This window comes from Drosophila rhopaloa, unplaced genomic scaffold (assembly GCF_018152115.1).
Source record: "Drosophila rhopaloa isolate 14029-0021.01 unplaced genomic scaffold, ASM1815211v1 contig_115, whole genome shotgun sequence".
NCBI lineage: Eukaryota > Metazoa > Arthropoda > Insecta > Diptera > Drosophilidae > Drosophila > Drosophila rhopaloa.
The window spans coordinates 19,431,092-19,446,317 of NW_025334990.1; the positions used below are offsets into that span (position 1 = coordinate 19,431,092).

Consider the following 15,226-nt stretch of genomic DNA (forward strand, 5'->3'; position numbering starts at 1 on the left):
AACTGAGCTCGCAAACGGTATTGAAACAGACGGACAGACGGACGGACGGACAGACGGACAGACGGACATGGCTATATCGACTCCCTATTGATCCTGATCAAGAATATATATACTTTATAGGGTCTTCACTGCGTTACAAACTTCTGACCAAATTATAATACCCTCTGCAAGGGTATAATAATACGACGTCATTTGTTTTTTATTTCCTATAACTAGCTCTTAACAGTTTTTATGATTCTTTGATTGTAATACAAGGTTCAGCAGCAGAAGCCGATAAAATAAGTTAAAATCTAACATATTTTCAAAGGACAAGCAGATTAATTCATATACTTATCCGCAATACTTTCAAAAAACCCACCGCAGGTCATTTGGAGCAAACCAGATATGGCTGCTAAACTAATGGTGGCATCATTAAGAATGCTTATAGTTAGGAAAACTGCTTTCCCAGTTGAGTAAAAGAACATAATATAAAGGGGACAAGTAAAAACGATCTCTTAAGATCCAAGAAAGAGCTTTTGTCTGTGCAAAAGGATAAGACTTCCTCCCTATCTTAAATTGTTCTCGATCAAGATTTATCTTGTGCTGTTTTAGCCCATTTAACATTTTTATTCTTTTCCATAGAATTTGGCACAGTTCAGACCAAAGCCGCAAAAGCTAAAGGATACTAATCCTTCGTCAATGAAAATTGACAATTTCCAGCTCATATAGTGATATAATAAGCATTACTTACAAATTTTAGCATACTTTACTCATTTAGTTTACTTAAGATATTACTTTTTCACTTAGCACCATCAAGGTATACATTATCCTAAGGACTGTTCGATTGGAGTTCATACTGCCTGCTCGCTTTTTATAAAATATAAATCAAAGATTCTTTGATAAAAAATTAAAATTAAAAACAAAACTACTTCCATATTAAAAACACCTTATAATTTTTGAATTTTTATTGTAGAAAAGGGGTTTTGCTAAAAATTATGATGAGAAAATCATTATAAAAACTGCAAAAACCAAAATAAAATGACAGTTTAGGTCTTCAGCTGCACAACACAGTCAATCTTTTGGCTGTGCGTGTAAGTTAGAACAAAAAGCCATTTATTTATGGCCAAAATCCGGAATATATTAACACCAAATTCCGGTTTATTGATTCCTGGCCAGCAATAGTCAAATGTTGGAATGTTGAAATTTCTTCAAATCAACCTGGGACCAATAATTTGGGTCTTTAGCTGCACAAAACAGAATTGTATTTTTTTTTGTTTTTTTTTTAAATTCCAATATTGGAGGGTCAAACCTCGTTAGACTCGTTAATTCTCATTAAAAGCAGCATTTTTATTTTAAATTTATTAAATTTATATATATTAAAACCCAGAGAAACACTTGATAACAGCAAAAAGAAAACAACCAAGTACTCAATTTTTTTTTTTTTACAATTAACAGAAATTTGTATGTCAACGGATACAAAACACCTAAATATATTTGACCTGATTTAGATTAAACCTTTTAAAATTAACTCCCAAAGAACGATGGCTCATTTACTAAACCGGAGTTTGTTTCTAACCAGATCGGTTATTCCCAGTTTTTGAGAAGTCCAGTATAGCAGACCAGAAATTATAAGGGTTTTGCAAATACGGTCCAGAACATACATGCTAGAATAGACAGAGGTTGGTAACGAACTATCTATGGGGGCCAAATAATACTTACAATCTCAATTGTATGCGGGATTTGGGCAACGAAGTCAAAGGTTCCTTCATCACATACTGACGTCCACCCAAAATACTGAGTTTCATGTACTCATGGTCGTCAACATCGTTGGTATTGATCTTGAATCTTTTTAAAGTAAAATTAGTTTACTATCAAGTAAATGTAGTTTACTATTAAATACATATTAATTGCACTTACATTCTTCGATCTGTTGCGCCTAGTTCCTTGTAAATCTGCTCAAAGTGTGAAGACTTAAAGTCCCAGCTTCGCGTTGTGAAGAACTGCAAAACCTCCAGACCCACAGCGACTTTAGTTTGTACCCGAATCATACTAAAATAAAAGGAAACAAGGCTATCATCGTCTTAGCTCCTGCCGACTTTTCATAATAAGCATACAAGCGACGCTGTCCAAAGATCAGGAGTAGAAAGTCGATAAAGTATGCTGGCAGCCACATAAACAGGATAGTGCAGATGGTGTGATAGAATTTACTGGAGGTCATGTTGCCATCGGGATACCAAAGTCCAACTTCGAAAGGATACTTAATTCCCAAGTCACGACCTACATCCATTATCCATTTCCATGTGCGTTTTTTGGCATCGTCCACGGTCATATTGTAGACAGGTATCTGGAGAGGTCTGCAACGAAGGTTATACATCACATAGACCTAAAGATTTGGGTAGCACAGTAGAACTTACCTCTTCTCCGCGAGACTGTTGTGGTAAGGTAATAAAATCAGGCCGTTAATGGCGATGTCCACGGGTATGACTTCAGATTTAAGTTCTCCATTGCAGATCATGGATCGGATGACTCCTTTGCCGGCGCCAATAAGGACTCCCGTGGGCCCGTTCATGTTGTCCACCCAACCTGGCAGGGGCTCAGCAACAGCTGGAGTTACTGGGAGAACGAAGAACACGTCAGATAAGCCCGCAAATTAAACTCTTGGCGAGTGGGATGGGGCAGAGAAACACGGGTCAGGTGCTACATATGTATATTCAACAACCTAGTATCATTTATTTGGATTCAAAACCTCGAATATGCGTATTTACAACTAAGCTAAGATACTAATTAAATGCCTGTGACCACCAAACCATCACGAGTCCATCGGGACCTGGACTCAGAAGACAGCCAGCACCCCCGTCCACTTGAGGAGGTAGTAGATGAACAGTCCCACGATGAGTGTCTTGCATACGATGTCCACGACCCATTGGCTGCAAATAACAACAAATATCCGAGTAAGTTAGCTACCAGCAAAGCTTTTTCCTATCTCACATCTTCATATGCACGCGCGCCCTCGGAATATCCTCGTCCTTTTCCTTAAGAATGAACTTGCGAGCGCCCTTGGCGCACTCAATCATATATTCCTCCTCGGTGTCCTTGGTGTTCATGTTCATGTTGAAGCTAAACGAGATAGAAAAATGTTATTATTCCCTGTTGATGTTCGATAAATATGCCAAAATTACATAGCCTTGTCTTCCTCGTTTAGTTTGCTCCACAGCGAGGCGTAGTTTTCAGAGCGGAAGCACCAGGCATTGAGAGTGAAGAACTGGAGGACGCCCAGACCAGTGGAGATCTTCTCCTGCACCCTCAGCATGCTAAAGAATTTGAAGGATTAACATGACCCCAATCCAGCAATCCAAGGCGCCGCAACTTACAATCTCTTTTGGCCAAGGATTAGCATCAGAAAGTCCAGGAAGTAGGCGGGCAGCCAGTGGAACAGGGCCACGTTGAAGTTGTGGTAATAGTGGTTGGTGGTGACGCAGGGGTCCGGGTACCAGAGGCCGGCGTTGAAGGGGATCTGCTTGTTGATGCGCTTGCTCATCTCCACCACGGTGCCCATGCACATTTTCCGGTGGTCCGCATTGGTAATGTTGTAAACGGGCACGTTGGCAGGGCGCTTGGCCTGCTTGTTGAACTCGTAGGGAATGACGATTAGGCCGTTGATGGCGTAGTCCACGGGGATCACCTCGGCCTTGTTCTTCTGGTTCACCAGCACGGAGCGGATCACGCCCTTTCCACAGCCGATCATCAGGCCAGTCGGTCCGTTCAGGTTGTCCACCCATCCGGGGAGTGGCTCGTAGGCAGCCGGGGAGACTGGAAGGCGGAGGAAAGAGGGGCTTACTAGGAGATGTCCGATTGGTGCTCCAGCTGATGCCAGTCTACATACCACGAGCCCGAATGATGGTCACCGAAGCCGTATTAAGTGTGTTAATGTGTGTGTGGTGTGGGTGTAAGTGGAATGGTTGGGATTAGGTCTTAGCCAAGGATGAGTGTGCGACTTTAGAATAATTTGGGCTGAAAGAGTTGTGTGTAAGAGGAGTGGTTCTGTTTGTGTTGTTAGTGTTGTCTCGCGAGCGGTTGGTCCTCTGCACTGGATCAACACTTGGACACTTAAGGCACAAACACATAAGCTCAGTACACAAACTTTTTATTTTCACATGAAACATAGATAATCACTTAAAGTAGAAGTGTAAACCTGATCCGGGGCCTCTCGCCGAGTGCCCCGAAGTTGAGCCCCAAAGCGAACCTAAGCGGAGTTTTATTGAGAAATGCGCGCAAATGAATTGGGAGTGGTCCGGGTCACCGGCCACCTCAGACGCCCAGGAGACGTGCCACCAAACCGTAGGTCCAGTATGACAGGGAGCCCACGATGAGCGTCTTGCACACGCGGTCCAAGATGTACATTCTAGAATTGGAAGGAACGGGAGTGGAGAGCTCAGAGATCGGGATCAGGAATCGGGGATCAGGGATCTGTGGGGCGGAGCTCGCTTACAGCTTTAGCTGGAGACGGGCGCGCGGCAGGCTGTCGGGCGACTCCTTCATCAGGTACTGCCGCCCTCCCTGGACACACGACTCAATGTACATCGGAACGGTCTCCTCGGGATCCATGTCCATATTAAAGCTTTTGGGTGGGATCGAGTGGTTTAAATGTTGTCAACTCAAAGGAACCACTTCCTCGCGTTACGTACTTTTTCCTATCCGCCTCGTTCAGCATGTCCCAGAGCGAGGAGTAGGCGTCCGACTTAAAGAACCAGGCGCGCATCGTGAAGAACTGCAGCACCTCCAGGCCCACAGAAATGCGGTTCTGGACGCGGATCATGCTAGGGAGAAACGGTCAGGATCTAAGCCCACCAGCCTCCACATCCGCAACTTACAATCGCTTCTGCCCGAGCAGCAGCAGGATAAAGTCGATGAAGTAGGCGGGCAGCCAGTGGAAGAGCACCACGTTGATGTTGTGGTGCAGCTTGTTGGTGGTGATGCACCCGTCCGGATACCAGAGACCCGCCTCCATCGGGTACCGGTAGCCGATCTCCTTGCTCATCTCGATCACCTCGCCCCACTGCATCTTCCGGTGATCGGCGCACGTGATGTTGTATACCGGCACCTCCGCTGGCCGTTCCGCCAGCTGGGCGAACTGGTAGGGGATCACGCAGAGCCCATTGATGGCGTAGTCCACTGGGATCACCTCGGACAGGTGGCGCGTGTCGATCAGCATTGAGCGGATGACGCCCTTGCCGGCGCCCACCATTAGGCCGGTGGGTCCGTTCAGGTTGTCCACCCATCCCGGAACGGGCTCGTATGCCGACGGCGACACTGGGCGGGCGGGAGTTGAGTTCAGACTGGCGGGGACTGGGATTCCCCTCCAGCAGATGCAGATGCGGATGCGGATGCAAAGGCGGAGGCGGTTGCGGGGCGGGGTAAGCAGGGCTGGTTGGAGCTGAGGTCTTCTTCTGTTTTCATTGCATGCTCATTGAACTTTTTGGTCAATGACGACGGCGTTAGTGTGCAGTGGTCGATGTAGTTGGTTGTTTCAAGCAATGTCTTATGCCGAGCTATGTAATCGGACTTTTTCTTTTCAAGCACTGTGGTTGTTGTGGTGGTTGTTGGTGGCTTTCAGCTTGGCCAGATCTGTTTTGCCTCTGCTGTGGTTCATGTGCGGTGTTTGTATTAGAAGCGCGGCAAGCGGGGGAGCCCGCCACACAGAGTAGGGCGCGGGATCGAACCGGTGGCGACGTCATAAGATACACGGAAAGCATACAACACTTGACGAATAAGCGAAAAGCGGCAAGAAGCGACTTAAGACTAGCACCAAAGCAAACCACTCCCTCATGTAGCCATTCATAAACTTCAGCTAAATCTGCTTAAATTCGCGAACTCTGCGAAACTTTGCTCGGTAGTTAGCGAACGAGGACGCAACCGCCGATATTGACTATATCTATTGATTATTTGCCGAGCTAAGCGGGGCACCACTGCCTTGAACCCGCCGGCCACAAACGAGACAGTTATCTGCTCCCCCGGTTCCATCATTCAGCTGGCCTATCATTACACAAGCTCGGAGGAAACTGCCAGCGGAAATACCTATTTGTCTTTGCCTACCTCAAACTGCTAATTTCAATCGGGTGTTTAAACTAGTTTAAGTATCATTTCTTTAAATTTACTTGTAGTCTCGTAAACAAAACTATATTTTCAAAACTATTTTTGGTATGATAAACTAAACAATGCTAGTTAACATATTTACAAAATTACGTAAATAAATTATCCTTATACGTTTCCCTTATTTTTCTACTTAGAAAACGAAAATTAATAGGTCACTAAAAATTTTTCTAAACTAAACTTCTAAACTTTTTATTTTATTATATTAATGAGTGCGGAAAGATAGAACTGTCTGACAATGACGAATATAACTGTTAAGTAATCTACATATATCTCCGATTACCCCCGAAAATACTAGACCCCGCTATTAAAATGCCCCCAAGCTTTAATTAAAAAGTGTTGGGTTTTTGCAGATTTGCATCAAGTTGCTCTAACACGTTTCTGGCAGATAGTTTCTCTATTTCCTATAAATAAACCCCTTTCAGGTTGGCCAGAAATTGCTAATAGAAAAGTTTAATTGACGGCCAGCGCAAACAAAAAATACATTTCGGCGGAGCCATTCAAAAGACGCCAGGTGGCCGAAAAAGAGATAAATAATAAGCAAGCATAGCCATAGACTCAAGGCAGATAAGCGGAGGCGCATGATTAGTTAGCGGGGGGAAACTGGCGGCAATTGCAGTCTCCATTTCGACTCCAAGCAAGCAAGCCCCCAGCCAGAGACACGGGAAATTAACGACTCAAATAAATCGCATCGCCCGCAGGCCAAGCAACACGGAAAGGCGACAAGGGGGCCGGAGTCCGGGCTCAAAAGGTCACTTACCGATGCTGGGACGGGCGATGATGACGGGCATGGACTCGTAGTGGTCGCGCACGAGGAGTTCCGCCAGGCGCTTGGAGTAGGTGTAGGTGTTCGGGTGCGGCTTGAGCAGGTCCGGCGTGATGGCGTCCAGAGTCTTCACGTCCATCCACTCGGCCAGGCGCATGAGGTCCTCGGGCTGGTGCGGGAACTCGTACACCTTCTCGTACATCACCTCTTGGTCGCAGTTGCAGAAGGCCGTGGACAGGTGGATGAAGGCTTCCAGTTGCTTCATCTCCTTGGCCACGTTGAGGGCGCGCCGGGTGCCCAGCAGATTCATGTCGATGGCGTCCCGCAGGTTGCCCTCCAGCTTGAGTGTGGCCGCCATGTGGAACACAATGTTGGTGTTTTCGGTCACATGCTTCAAGCTCTCGCCGCTCAGGCCCAGCTCTGGAAACAGAGGACAGAAAATGCTGCAGCCTCCAGAAGGACAGGCGGTGAACTGCGCTGTACTTACGGTCAAAGGTCACGTCGCCCTGGTAGATGGTCACCTTCTTGAGCATCTCCGGGCGCTCTTCCTTGATGCGCTGGAAGATGGGCAGCTTGAACATCTCCTCCAGCCGCGTCTCGGGGGCCTTTCCGCGCTTCGGGCGGCAGATAATGATCACCTCCTTGAGCGAGTGGCAGGAGTACAGCAGCTTCTCCAGCAGCACCTTGCCCATGAACCCGGACGCTCCAGTGATGAAGATCGTCTTGTCCTTGTAGTACTCCTGCACGGGTGATAGGTCTACCGTCATCTTGGCTGCAAAGAGAGAGGACCAGGAGTTAGCACAACTTCGAGGGAATGGGAATGGGAATGGGAACGAAGTGGCGCAAGAAGCATTCCGGGAAAGCGAAAACCAGTCAAAGGAAAAACTAGTGATTGGCAACAAGTGGCGCAAGCTGTGCTGGAAAACTGGGGCTCATTCTGGCCACGCGTGCCCCTCTTGCCACATCTGGAGTCCGACTCTAAAGCAGACAGCAGCAACTAGCAAGCCGCAACCTGCCGCAAACTGGTTTCCAGTTGGACTTTCGGTTTCTATTTGGATTTTCGATTGCGCCTGTGGATTCGCATTTCTTTGCGGACTTATGCAACGGCCAGAGGTAGCTGGCATCGAACCCGTCTAGCATGCCAGGCTGGCTTTATATCGCCCCCTCCCAGAGTCGGGGATTGTTGCAAGTATTTGTTGCCCAATCTGCATGCGGCTAGCCTGGCTTGGATTGCAGCCGCGTTACACTTGGCCACATCTGCGCGGCAGTTTCCGACTGTGCCTTGCACTTTGGCTATGTCATGACATTTCACGCAAGACCGGGCGGACGTATTTGTTTACATGTTTATTCTGCGACCCGAATGTGTGTCACACCCCGCCCAAGCATAACCATATCCATTACTGTATCTTTATCCGAGAGTGCTTATCTCCTCCAACAGAGCAGAGCTGGCGAAGATGGAAATTGCAAAGAAGCATGACTCGGCAGCTCCACCTGCACCTTGAACTACAAGCTCTAGCTCACCTGGGGAAATTTTTGGGTTCAGATCATTTGGCCAACGGCCGTTCTCCTTCATCTTTTGGCGCCTGCCTTTAGGGGCTTGTTACTTAGCCCCAGTTTCGGGCTTTATGACCAATTAACCGCGTCCGTCATATGTGTGAAAAAGGCTAGAGTAGCGCCAAAGCCCGAGAAAAAACCTCAGATTGCTTGCACTTATGCAAGTCTCGGAATACACACATTGAACCAAATTTTGAGAGCCAGGCCAGCCAAGTTGTCAAACCCGAAGCCATGAGCATGACACACACTGAAACTGAACCTAAAACAACGAAGCTTCATTTGGCTGAATGCAAACGAAAGACTTAGGCAACGAACTTGATCCATATAAAGGCGAAAGAGGTGAAGGGAAAGTCAGCGAACTGTTACTAACGCTAAACGCTGATAAGCAACTTCAAAAAATTATCTAAATCTACTGCTCATTTTCAATTAAAGAAGGCAATACCTGTCATAAGAAACAAAAAGTGGTACTACTAAGAATAATTTATACACTTCTACTAAGAGGTTTATATGATAAATAAGAGTATCCATCTCGTAGCACTTAGCTATAAACATTCAATTTGTCACGCCTAAATAAATCCACTTTTCCTAATCGAAAAAATTCACTTAAAATTTACCTTCGCCGTAATTGGCAAGTGTTTTTTAAAGCTCTTTTGATATTGCGCAAAGGCAAAATATGACCCTATTCAAAACGATAAGACTCTTTATTTTATTTGTTATTTGTTTCCCTCCTCCGTTTTGTCATATTTTTATTAGAGCCCAAACCGGTATGGCATTTGTAAGTAGAAACATTTTCGAATCTTTAATTAGCTTGTACGTTTGTGGCTGTGTTTCTCGAATGTTGTGTTCCTCTTGTTTACATATTGCCATTTTTGTTGTTGCAACTCGATTGCGACCTCAGAACTGGCTAACGTTGATGAGGGGCCATTACATTTTTCCAATGCAAAGTGCAGCCCCCAATCCGTCTGCCGTTAATAAAGCCAATGCAATGTGATTGACGGATTGACCCCTTTTCTAAGGCTACGATGATGTAAGATGGAGAAGAGCCGTGGCTGCGTGGAGGATCATTAAGAAAGCCACTTGAGGCTGAGACATTAAACCATGAAATCGAACAAATTTTAAATGTTTGGCAATTCTTCCATTCCATTGCCCATTTGGCCTTTGGTCGCGCAGTCTCACGAAAATTTAAATAAAAAAAACCCCCCTCAATATGTAAATAGCTTTTGTTTTGGATCAGCATTGATACAAATGAGATTTAGCCCAGACACATAAAATTAACAGTGAGCCGAGGCTCAAATATATGCAAAGGGCCAGGCCAAATCGCGGAACACGAAGTAGAAAATGTAAAATATCGGAAAATCAGGTTCATCTTGTTGTCAGCTTTTGCGACAGGTCATGACACGACCCTGACACGGACGCGGGTTCACGAGCGTATCTCGGACGCAGTCCCAGTAGGGCAGCCACTTGATTACGGCACGATATGAATCTAGAGGGGCTTGCTTTTATAATCCCCAATTAAATGCTTCGCTGGGCAGGTAAATGCCTCGAATTGCAGCCTAATTGCCCCGAAAAGTGAGCAGCCAAAGACAATGCGGCAATCAAAAACAGAACCGCTGGCCGATCTTGTCGAGGAGATGTCATAGTGTTGGTCACCATAGGTTGATCACCAGCGAATATTTTTGCGCCGTCAAGTGTTTCAATTACCTCGAGTGTTTGGGACTCTCCTCAATTAAAACGCTTCGAATATTTGTATCAAACTAGCCACTCGCGCACGCGAATTAATGCCAGACTTCAGCGGCTCGGATCAGACTGGATCGGCTCGAATTGAATCGTAATCGTTACGAGGTATTGGAGGGATCGACCCGATGTGCACGGCGCTCAAAAGAAGACTGAACGGGGCCAGCCAAGTGCTTGTCAATATGAATGGGTTTCGGAGTGGGCCAGCCGCGCTCTGGGATGTGGCAAACCGAGCCGAAACGAAGTTAAATCCACCAGTTGCAAGCCGTGGCCGGCTAGGTGTTGGTACAGACATAAATATCTATTAGCTTGGCTAATCTAGGCGGAACTGTCTGGCCCAAGAGGCTGAGACTGGGCCGAGTACTGGGCCAAATAGTTGTCTTTTGGGCACTTAGGTAAGCACGGGACCAAAAAAGATGCGAGTCCCAGGAACACTAAAACCTATTGGGGGGACAATTAGCTCCGCAATTTGGCCAACTTGTATTGGCTCTGCAGCTTTGTCTCGGATTAGATATATTGGCGTCATTATAGATGCTAAATTAGCCATGGTTGACTTGGCTTTCATTACACAATGGTCTAGCTTTGCATTCACAGCAACAGCGGTGATTTACATTTTGAGAGACTTAATTAGGTGGTTATCAATCTCCTATGCAAATAAGTCGTTGCCCAATTTCGCGAATAGAGGTAATAAATGCAGAGACTTTCCGGTGATTTTTGCAAACGCTTAATTATGCGCATTGGCAATATTGTCGCAAAAAATTAATTTCTTTGAATCAGGTCCGTTATTGCTGTGATATTTAAAAAGACCGCCAACAAAATCGATTTCGATGTAGATTCGTTACAGACAAGACATCGATGATTTGGTTAAACAATTTATTTAGCTGACTCTCACACAGCCCTGTCTATCGATATATCTGCAGCCCTGGCACAAAAGGCGTGCAGAGTTGTTCTCCAAATTTCCTGTCGCGAATTTTTATTCATTTATAATTAATTGCAAGCCATGGCAGAACTAGACGATTTCTTCGCGAAAAAGGACAAGAAGAAGTCCAAGAACAAGACCAAGTTTGTGACCGCCGACGAGCTGGTGAAGAGTCTGGAGGACGGCAGCAAGCGCGAGGTGGTCAAGCCAAAAAAACCCGAGGCAGTCGCTGGCGGCGTGGCAGTGGTAGGCGAAAACGAGAACAGCGGCACCAATGTGCCAGAGTCCGCCCCGGTGAGTCTGGTGAAATCGCCGCCCGTTAACCACTAATTACCCGAGTGTGTTCCACACCGTTCCACAGGCCGTCGAAGAGGAGTGGAAGGAGTTTGAGGAGGAGCAGCGCAAGGACTACAGCGGCCTGAAGATCGGCCAGCTGAGCACCATGTGAGTTTTTGCCAAACGCCCGTTCAGAGAGCGCGAACAAAGGCCACTTTGAATTGTTGAAATTTCCATTTGACCCCTGCATGTTGCGCAAACCCACTCTCTACAGCTCTTCGGCCCATTCCAGAAATGTCCAGGAATCCGCAGAGGCGCGGGCTGCTCGGGTGCCCTCCGCTCCGGACGGCGGCAGCTACGAAGAGGACGACGAGGACAGCAATGGGTACGACAACGCGGACCCCAGCAAGGAGCGCGTCGGGCACGGACCCTGGAAGAAGGTGATCCCGGCCGAAGAGGTGATGCAGATCCCAGTGCCGGTGGAGGTGGAGAAGCCCTCGTCCAAGACCTATGTTTCACCCGCGCTACGTTACAGCGTAAGTAAAGAGGTCCTCGATCCCGACCGGAATCAGTCTAATTGAACCCTTTGCAGCAGCAGGCCGGAAGCGGACTAGGAGGCGGCTCAATTGGCGGCGCCATGCGTCCACGACGCGCCGCCCCCGACATTACCAACACCGAGTTCTTTCCGACGCTCAGTGCGGCGCGTCCGGAGGAGCAGCGCAAGAAGAAAAACGAACCCGCCTTCGAAGAAGTTCGCCACGGAGGCCGCTTCCAGCGCGTGCAGGAGTCCACGACTGCCCCGGTGGCGGCCTCGAACCGATTCCAGTCGCTCGACGACGAAGCCAGCTAGGTCCAGCCTCTGCCAACGGTGCTGCTGCTGGCCACAGGAACCGCTTTCTACCACAGTGTCCGCTGCCGAGCTCAAGTCATCCACGGGTTCTGCGCCAGCACATGCAGATTTTCTAGGCTTTTTGATTCATCATACCTCCTCCACTGCTACTCTTACCCTAAACCACAAACTACTATTGTTCATTTCGTTTTGCATTTTTGAAGTATGGAATCAATGTAATAGAATACGAATAATAGCCATGCGTTGAAATCCGTTTATAAACGTTACTTTTTTATAAGCTCTCGTGTCTCACTCATCCGTGGCCAGGTCCGCTGGGCTGCTGTTCAGGTAGCTGCAAAATCAGGAGGAATCTGCGTCAATAAGAGAGATCTTCTCTAGCTGGAACGGTGCGCACTGACTTCTCGTTGTACGGCTGTTCCGGTGTGTTGTGGTACGAGGTTAACAGCTTCTTGGCCAGCATCTTCTCCGGGAAGTTGCGGATCAGGTACAGCCAACACCGGATGGTCCTGCAGGGAGTGCAGGACATTAAAGCTCCCATCTGGCAGTTTCACTTACTCCGCCCTCTCTTACTCATTCTGCTCCGTTAATATAGTCTGTTCCTCGCGATCGTAATACTCTGGGTAGTCTTCCAGCTGGTCCAGTTTGCCGAACATGGCCTGGTCCACCTCGTAAACCTCGCCTTCTATGTGGTTCCCCTTGCCCGGGCGGGCCAGCAGAAAAGGAATGTTGTAGCGAGTGCCAACCACCAGGGGAAACTTAATAGCCGTCGTCCCCCTGCACAGAAACCGGGCCTGGCCATTTTCCTTATTGGTGAGCCAGTGATGGTTGGGCTCCCCGCGCTTTAGCGTGCCGTAGACAAAGACCCTCGCCGCCATTCTCAGCATAGCCACTGCGCTTCTGGCGTCGGGCTTATCAAATCTGAGGGGTATCGTGCTATGGAATCCGCCCTGAAGATTGCAGGTCGACGTAACCCGCCCACTCTTCTTCTTGCTGCCATTCGCACCGAATCTAGCTTCTGTACACAGCGAGAAATGAAAGCAATCAAAGGTGGAAAAGTACCAGACATTATAGTTCAGTAGCTCGATATAGCCCAGCTTATGTAAGAGATTCGAGTCGTCAATTACTAAGAATTGCTTCAGTTTATTTGCTTTGTTTGTCGAAAACTATGAAATTACATACTACAATCGCTAAAACCTAAATAATGCGTATGGTACACTGATATGTACATCATTGCCAATATATGCGCGTATATATCGATCAGTACATCTGCGTCTGCAGGTACGGTCTAAAAATGCAACTACGGTAACATAAGAATAGTGGCCGGCTGTCCAGAGCACATTCAAGGAAACGGAGGGAGCAACAGCTTTATTATTAGTTCTGGGCCTCGTAGGTGAGATCGTCCTGGGCCGGGTGCTTGTGGGTCCGGCGGTGGCGCATGATGTACGGATGGGTGGTGGAGTTTTCGTACCCGGACAAGTAGCGCAGGCTGAGTAGGTTCTCCGGGTACTTCTGCAGCAGGTACACCCAGCAAGGAACGGTTCTGATATAAACGGAAATTTGTCAGATCGATTCTCTGAGATGACGTCAGCTCCCAATAATGCTCACCCCTCGCCCACACCAATGTTCATGTCGTGCTTCTCGCGCGTGTAGATCTCCTCGCAGTCCTCCAGGTTGTCCAGAGAATTGAGCATGCGGTCGTCCACCTCGTAGATTTCCCCGGTTACGTAATAGCCCACTCCGGGCTTGTTGAGCAGGAAGGGAATGTTGTAGCGGGTGGCGATCACCAGCGGCAGTTTTTGGGTGGTAGTGGCCTTGCACCAGAACTTGGCGTATCCGTTTCCGGAGCTGGCCAGGATCGAGTTGCTGGGCTGTCCGTACTTGAGGGCGCCGTACACGAAGAGCTTGCTCAGGGCGGAGGAGACTTTCTACAGAATGTTTGGAGGAGTGGGCGTGGTGAGAAGAGCGAGAGAAGTGGGGTTAGGTTAGTGATCTGATAAAAGTGTTTAAACAGGTGGTATCTGGTGTAGCTATGTATATTAATATCAATCAATCGTCTGGCTTATCTGGGATCCGAATATTTTCCACTGGCGAAACCCCCCGCAAACTTGCTGATAAGGTGTTGTCTAGGTCTGCTCATGCTCATCCGTTGTGATTATAGAGGTTCTCAGCGTTTATTTATAAAATCCGAACCGCTTTCTGGGGGAGATGGGATGGCCCTAACCGGTTTCCTGCATTAACACTTTTATTTCTTTTAATTGCCAATTCGTTTATTGTTGCTAATATGGCGTTTTTGGGGCTGCCGTGCGTGCCTCACAAACTGCGCATCAGAAACGCCTCCACCAGGTACATATTTATAAATTGAGGAGTATGTGCGCGTGTTAGCTGCACACATAAATAATTGTTTAAATCGGTCTAATCATTGCAGTAAATGGAGAACACATGCAAGCCCGCAAAGCGGCCTTTAATCAATGGCATTACAAATACTAGACAAGCGTTTGCATCGGAGCATCTTGACAAATCCGCTTACATAACCCCCAGAACAGGCGGCAACACATATGTATATATGTGTACGCCCTCTACCACAGAAATTAAATAAATTATCTATCAACATTCCGATTTGCATTGCCTGTAGCACTTCCTATTTCCATAAACTTAGTGTTGAACAAGATTTCCCACGCTATCCATTCGGGGTTGCCCACTTGCCAAGGACGAAGGAAAAAAGGATACATTACGTATAAAACATCTCACGCGTGTGTAGTGCACTCCCGATTTCGCTTACCTTTGCTTGGCCCATTTTTTCCTGTTTCCTTTATTTTCTGGTCGAACCGCCTTGCAGATAATTAAAATTGCAAATTGCTGCAGTTAGCGAGAGAGAAAAAGCACTTTGGGATTGGGTGCGCAGGAGCTCCAGCGAAAGATACAACAGCACCGATGGACAGCAAAACTCCAACTGAAACGCTTTGGAGAACAATCGGACACGAGTGCTGTCGGCGCAGTT

General features: G+C 47.3%; 4 protein-coding genes across 10 annotated transcripts; 1 reads left to right on the plus strand and 3 right to left on the minus strand.

Annotated features, from left to right (window-relative positions):
• Positions 1 to 1,305: 1,305 nt before the first annotated feature.
• LOC108046286 (putative fatty acyl-CoA reductase CG5065) lies at positions 1,306 to 10,343 on the minus strand. 3 transcript variants are annotated; one of them, XM_017125895.2, is made up of 8 exons: positions 10,151 to 10,342; positions 7,383 to 7,667; positions 6,890 to 7,315; positions 2,394 to 2,592; positions 2,094 to 2,333; positions 1,897 to 2,028; positions 1,699 to 1,824; positions 1,306 to 1,643 (listed from the first exon to the last, which is right to left on the minus strand). In XM_017125895.2, exons 2-8 carry the CDS (start codon positions 7,660 to 7,662, stop codon positions 1,526 to 1,528), a joined length of 1,521 nt encoding a protein of 506 aa, XP_016981384.1. In that variant the 5' UTR covers positions 7,663 to 7,667; positions 10,151 to 10,342; the 3' UTR covers positions 1,306 to 1,525. The 3 variants fall into 3 exon arrangements, with proteins under 3 accessions (XP_016981384.1, XP_016981392.1, XP_016981400.1); XM_017125903.2 differs by lacking the exons at positions 1,306 to 1,643; positions 1,699 to 1,824; positions 1,897 to 2,028; positions 2,094 to 2,333; positions 2,394 to 2,592 and adding exons at positions 2,686 to 2,906; positions 2,968 to 3,096; positions 3,159 to 3,290; positions 3,351 to 3,789 and having other exon boundaries at positions 10,151 to 10,341; XM_017125911.2 differs by lacking the exons at positions 1,306 to 1,643; positions 1,699 to 1,824; positions 1,897 to 2,028; positions 2,094 to 2,333; positions 2,394 to 2,592 and adding exons at positions 3,806 to 4,381; positions 4,469 to 4,597; positions 4,665 to 4,796; positions 4,851 to 5,289 and having other exon boundaries at positions 10,151 to 10,343.
• Positions 10,344 to 11,082: 739 nt separating this feature from the next.
• On the plus strand, positions 11,083 to 12,336 carry LOC108046308 (protein CDV3 homolog). Of its 4 annotated transcripts, none has more exons than XM_017125923.2 (4): positions 11,083 to 11,396; positions 11,464 to 11,546; positions 11,653 to 11,914; positions 11,971 to 12,336. In XM_017125923.2, the coding sequence occupies exons 1-4, from the start codon at positions 11,184 to 11,186 to the stop codon at positions 12,226 to 12,228; spliced, it is 816 nt and encodes a 271-aa protein (XP_016981412.1). In that variant the 5' UTR covers positions 11,083 to 11,183; the 3' UTR covers positions 12,229 to 12,336. The 4 variants fall into 4 exon arrangements, with proteins under 4 accessions (XP_016981412.1, XP_016981422.1, XP_016981430.1 ...); XM_017125933.2 differs by having other exon boundaries at positions 11,974 to 12,336; XM_017125941.2 differs by having other exon boundaries at positions 11,671 to 11,914.
• Positions 12,337 to 12,406: 70 nt separating this feature from the next.
• Positions 12,407 to 13,222, minus strand: LOC108046328 (putative gamma-glutamylcyclotransferase CG2811). 2 transcript variants are annotated; one of them, XM_017125961.2, is made up of 3 exons: positions 12,799 to 13,222; positions 12,627 to 12,734; positions 12,407 to 12,578 (listed from the first exon to the last, which is right to left on the minus strand). In XM_017125961.2, the coding sequence occupies exons 1-3, from the start codon at positions 13,110 to 13,112 to the stop codon at positions 12,521 to 12,523; spliced, it is 480 nt and encodes a 159-aa protein (XP_016981450.1). In that variant the 5' UTR covers positions 13,113 to 13,222; the 3' UTR covers positions 12,407 to 12,520. The 2 variants fall into 2 exon arrangements, with proteins under 2 accessions (XP_016981450.1, XP_016981458.1); XM_017125969.2 differs by having other exon boundaries at positions 12,407 to 12,559; positions 12,799 to 13,221.
• Positions 13,223 to 13,348: 126 nt separating this feature from the next.
• LOC108046276 (troponin C-akin-1 protein) lies at positions 13,349 to 15,192 on the minus strand. Its single transcript, XM_017125884.2, has 3 exons — positions 15,008 to 15,192; positions 13,834 to 14,153; positions 13,349 to 13,768 (listed from the first exon to the last, which is right to left on the minus strand). The coding sequence occupies exons 1-3, from the start codon at positions 15,020 to 15,022 to the stop codon at positions 13,600 to 13,602; spliced, it is 504 nt and encodes a 167-aa protein (XP_016981373.1). The 5' UTR covers positions 15,023 to 15,192; the 3' UTR covers positions 13,349 to 13,599.
• Between the last annotated feature and the right edge of the window lie 34 nt (positions 15,193 to 15,226).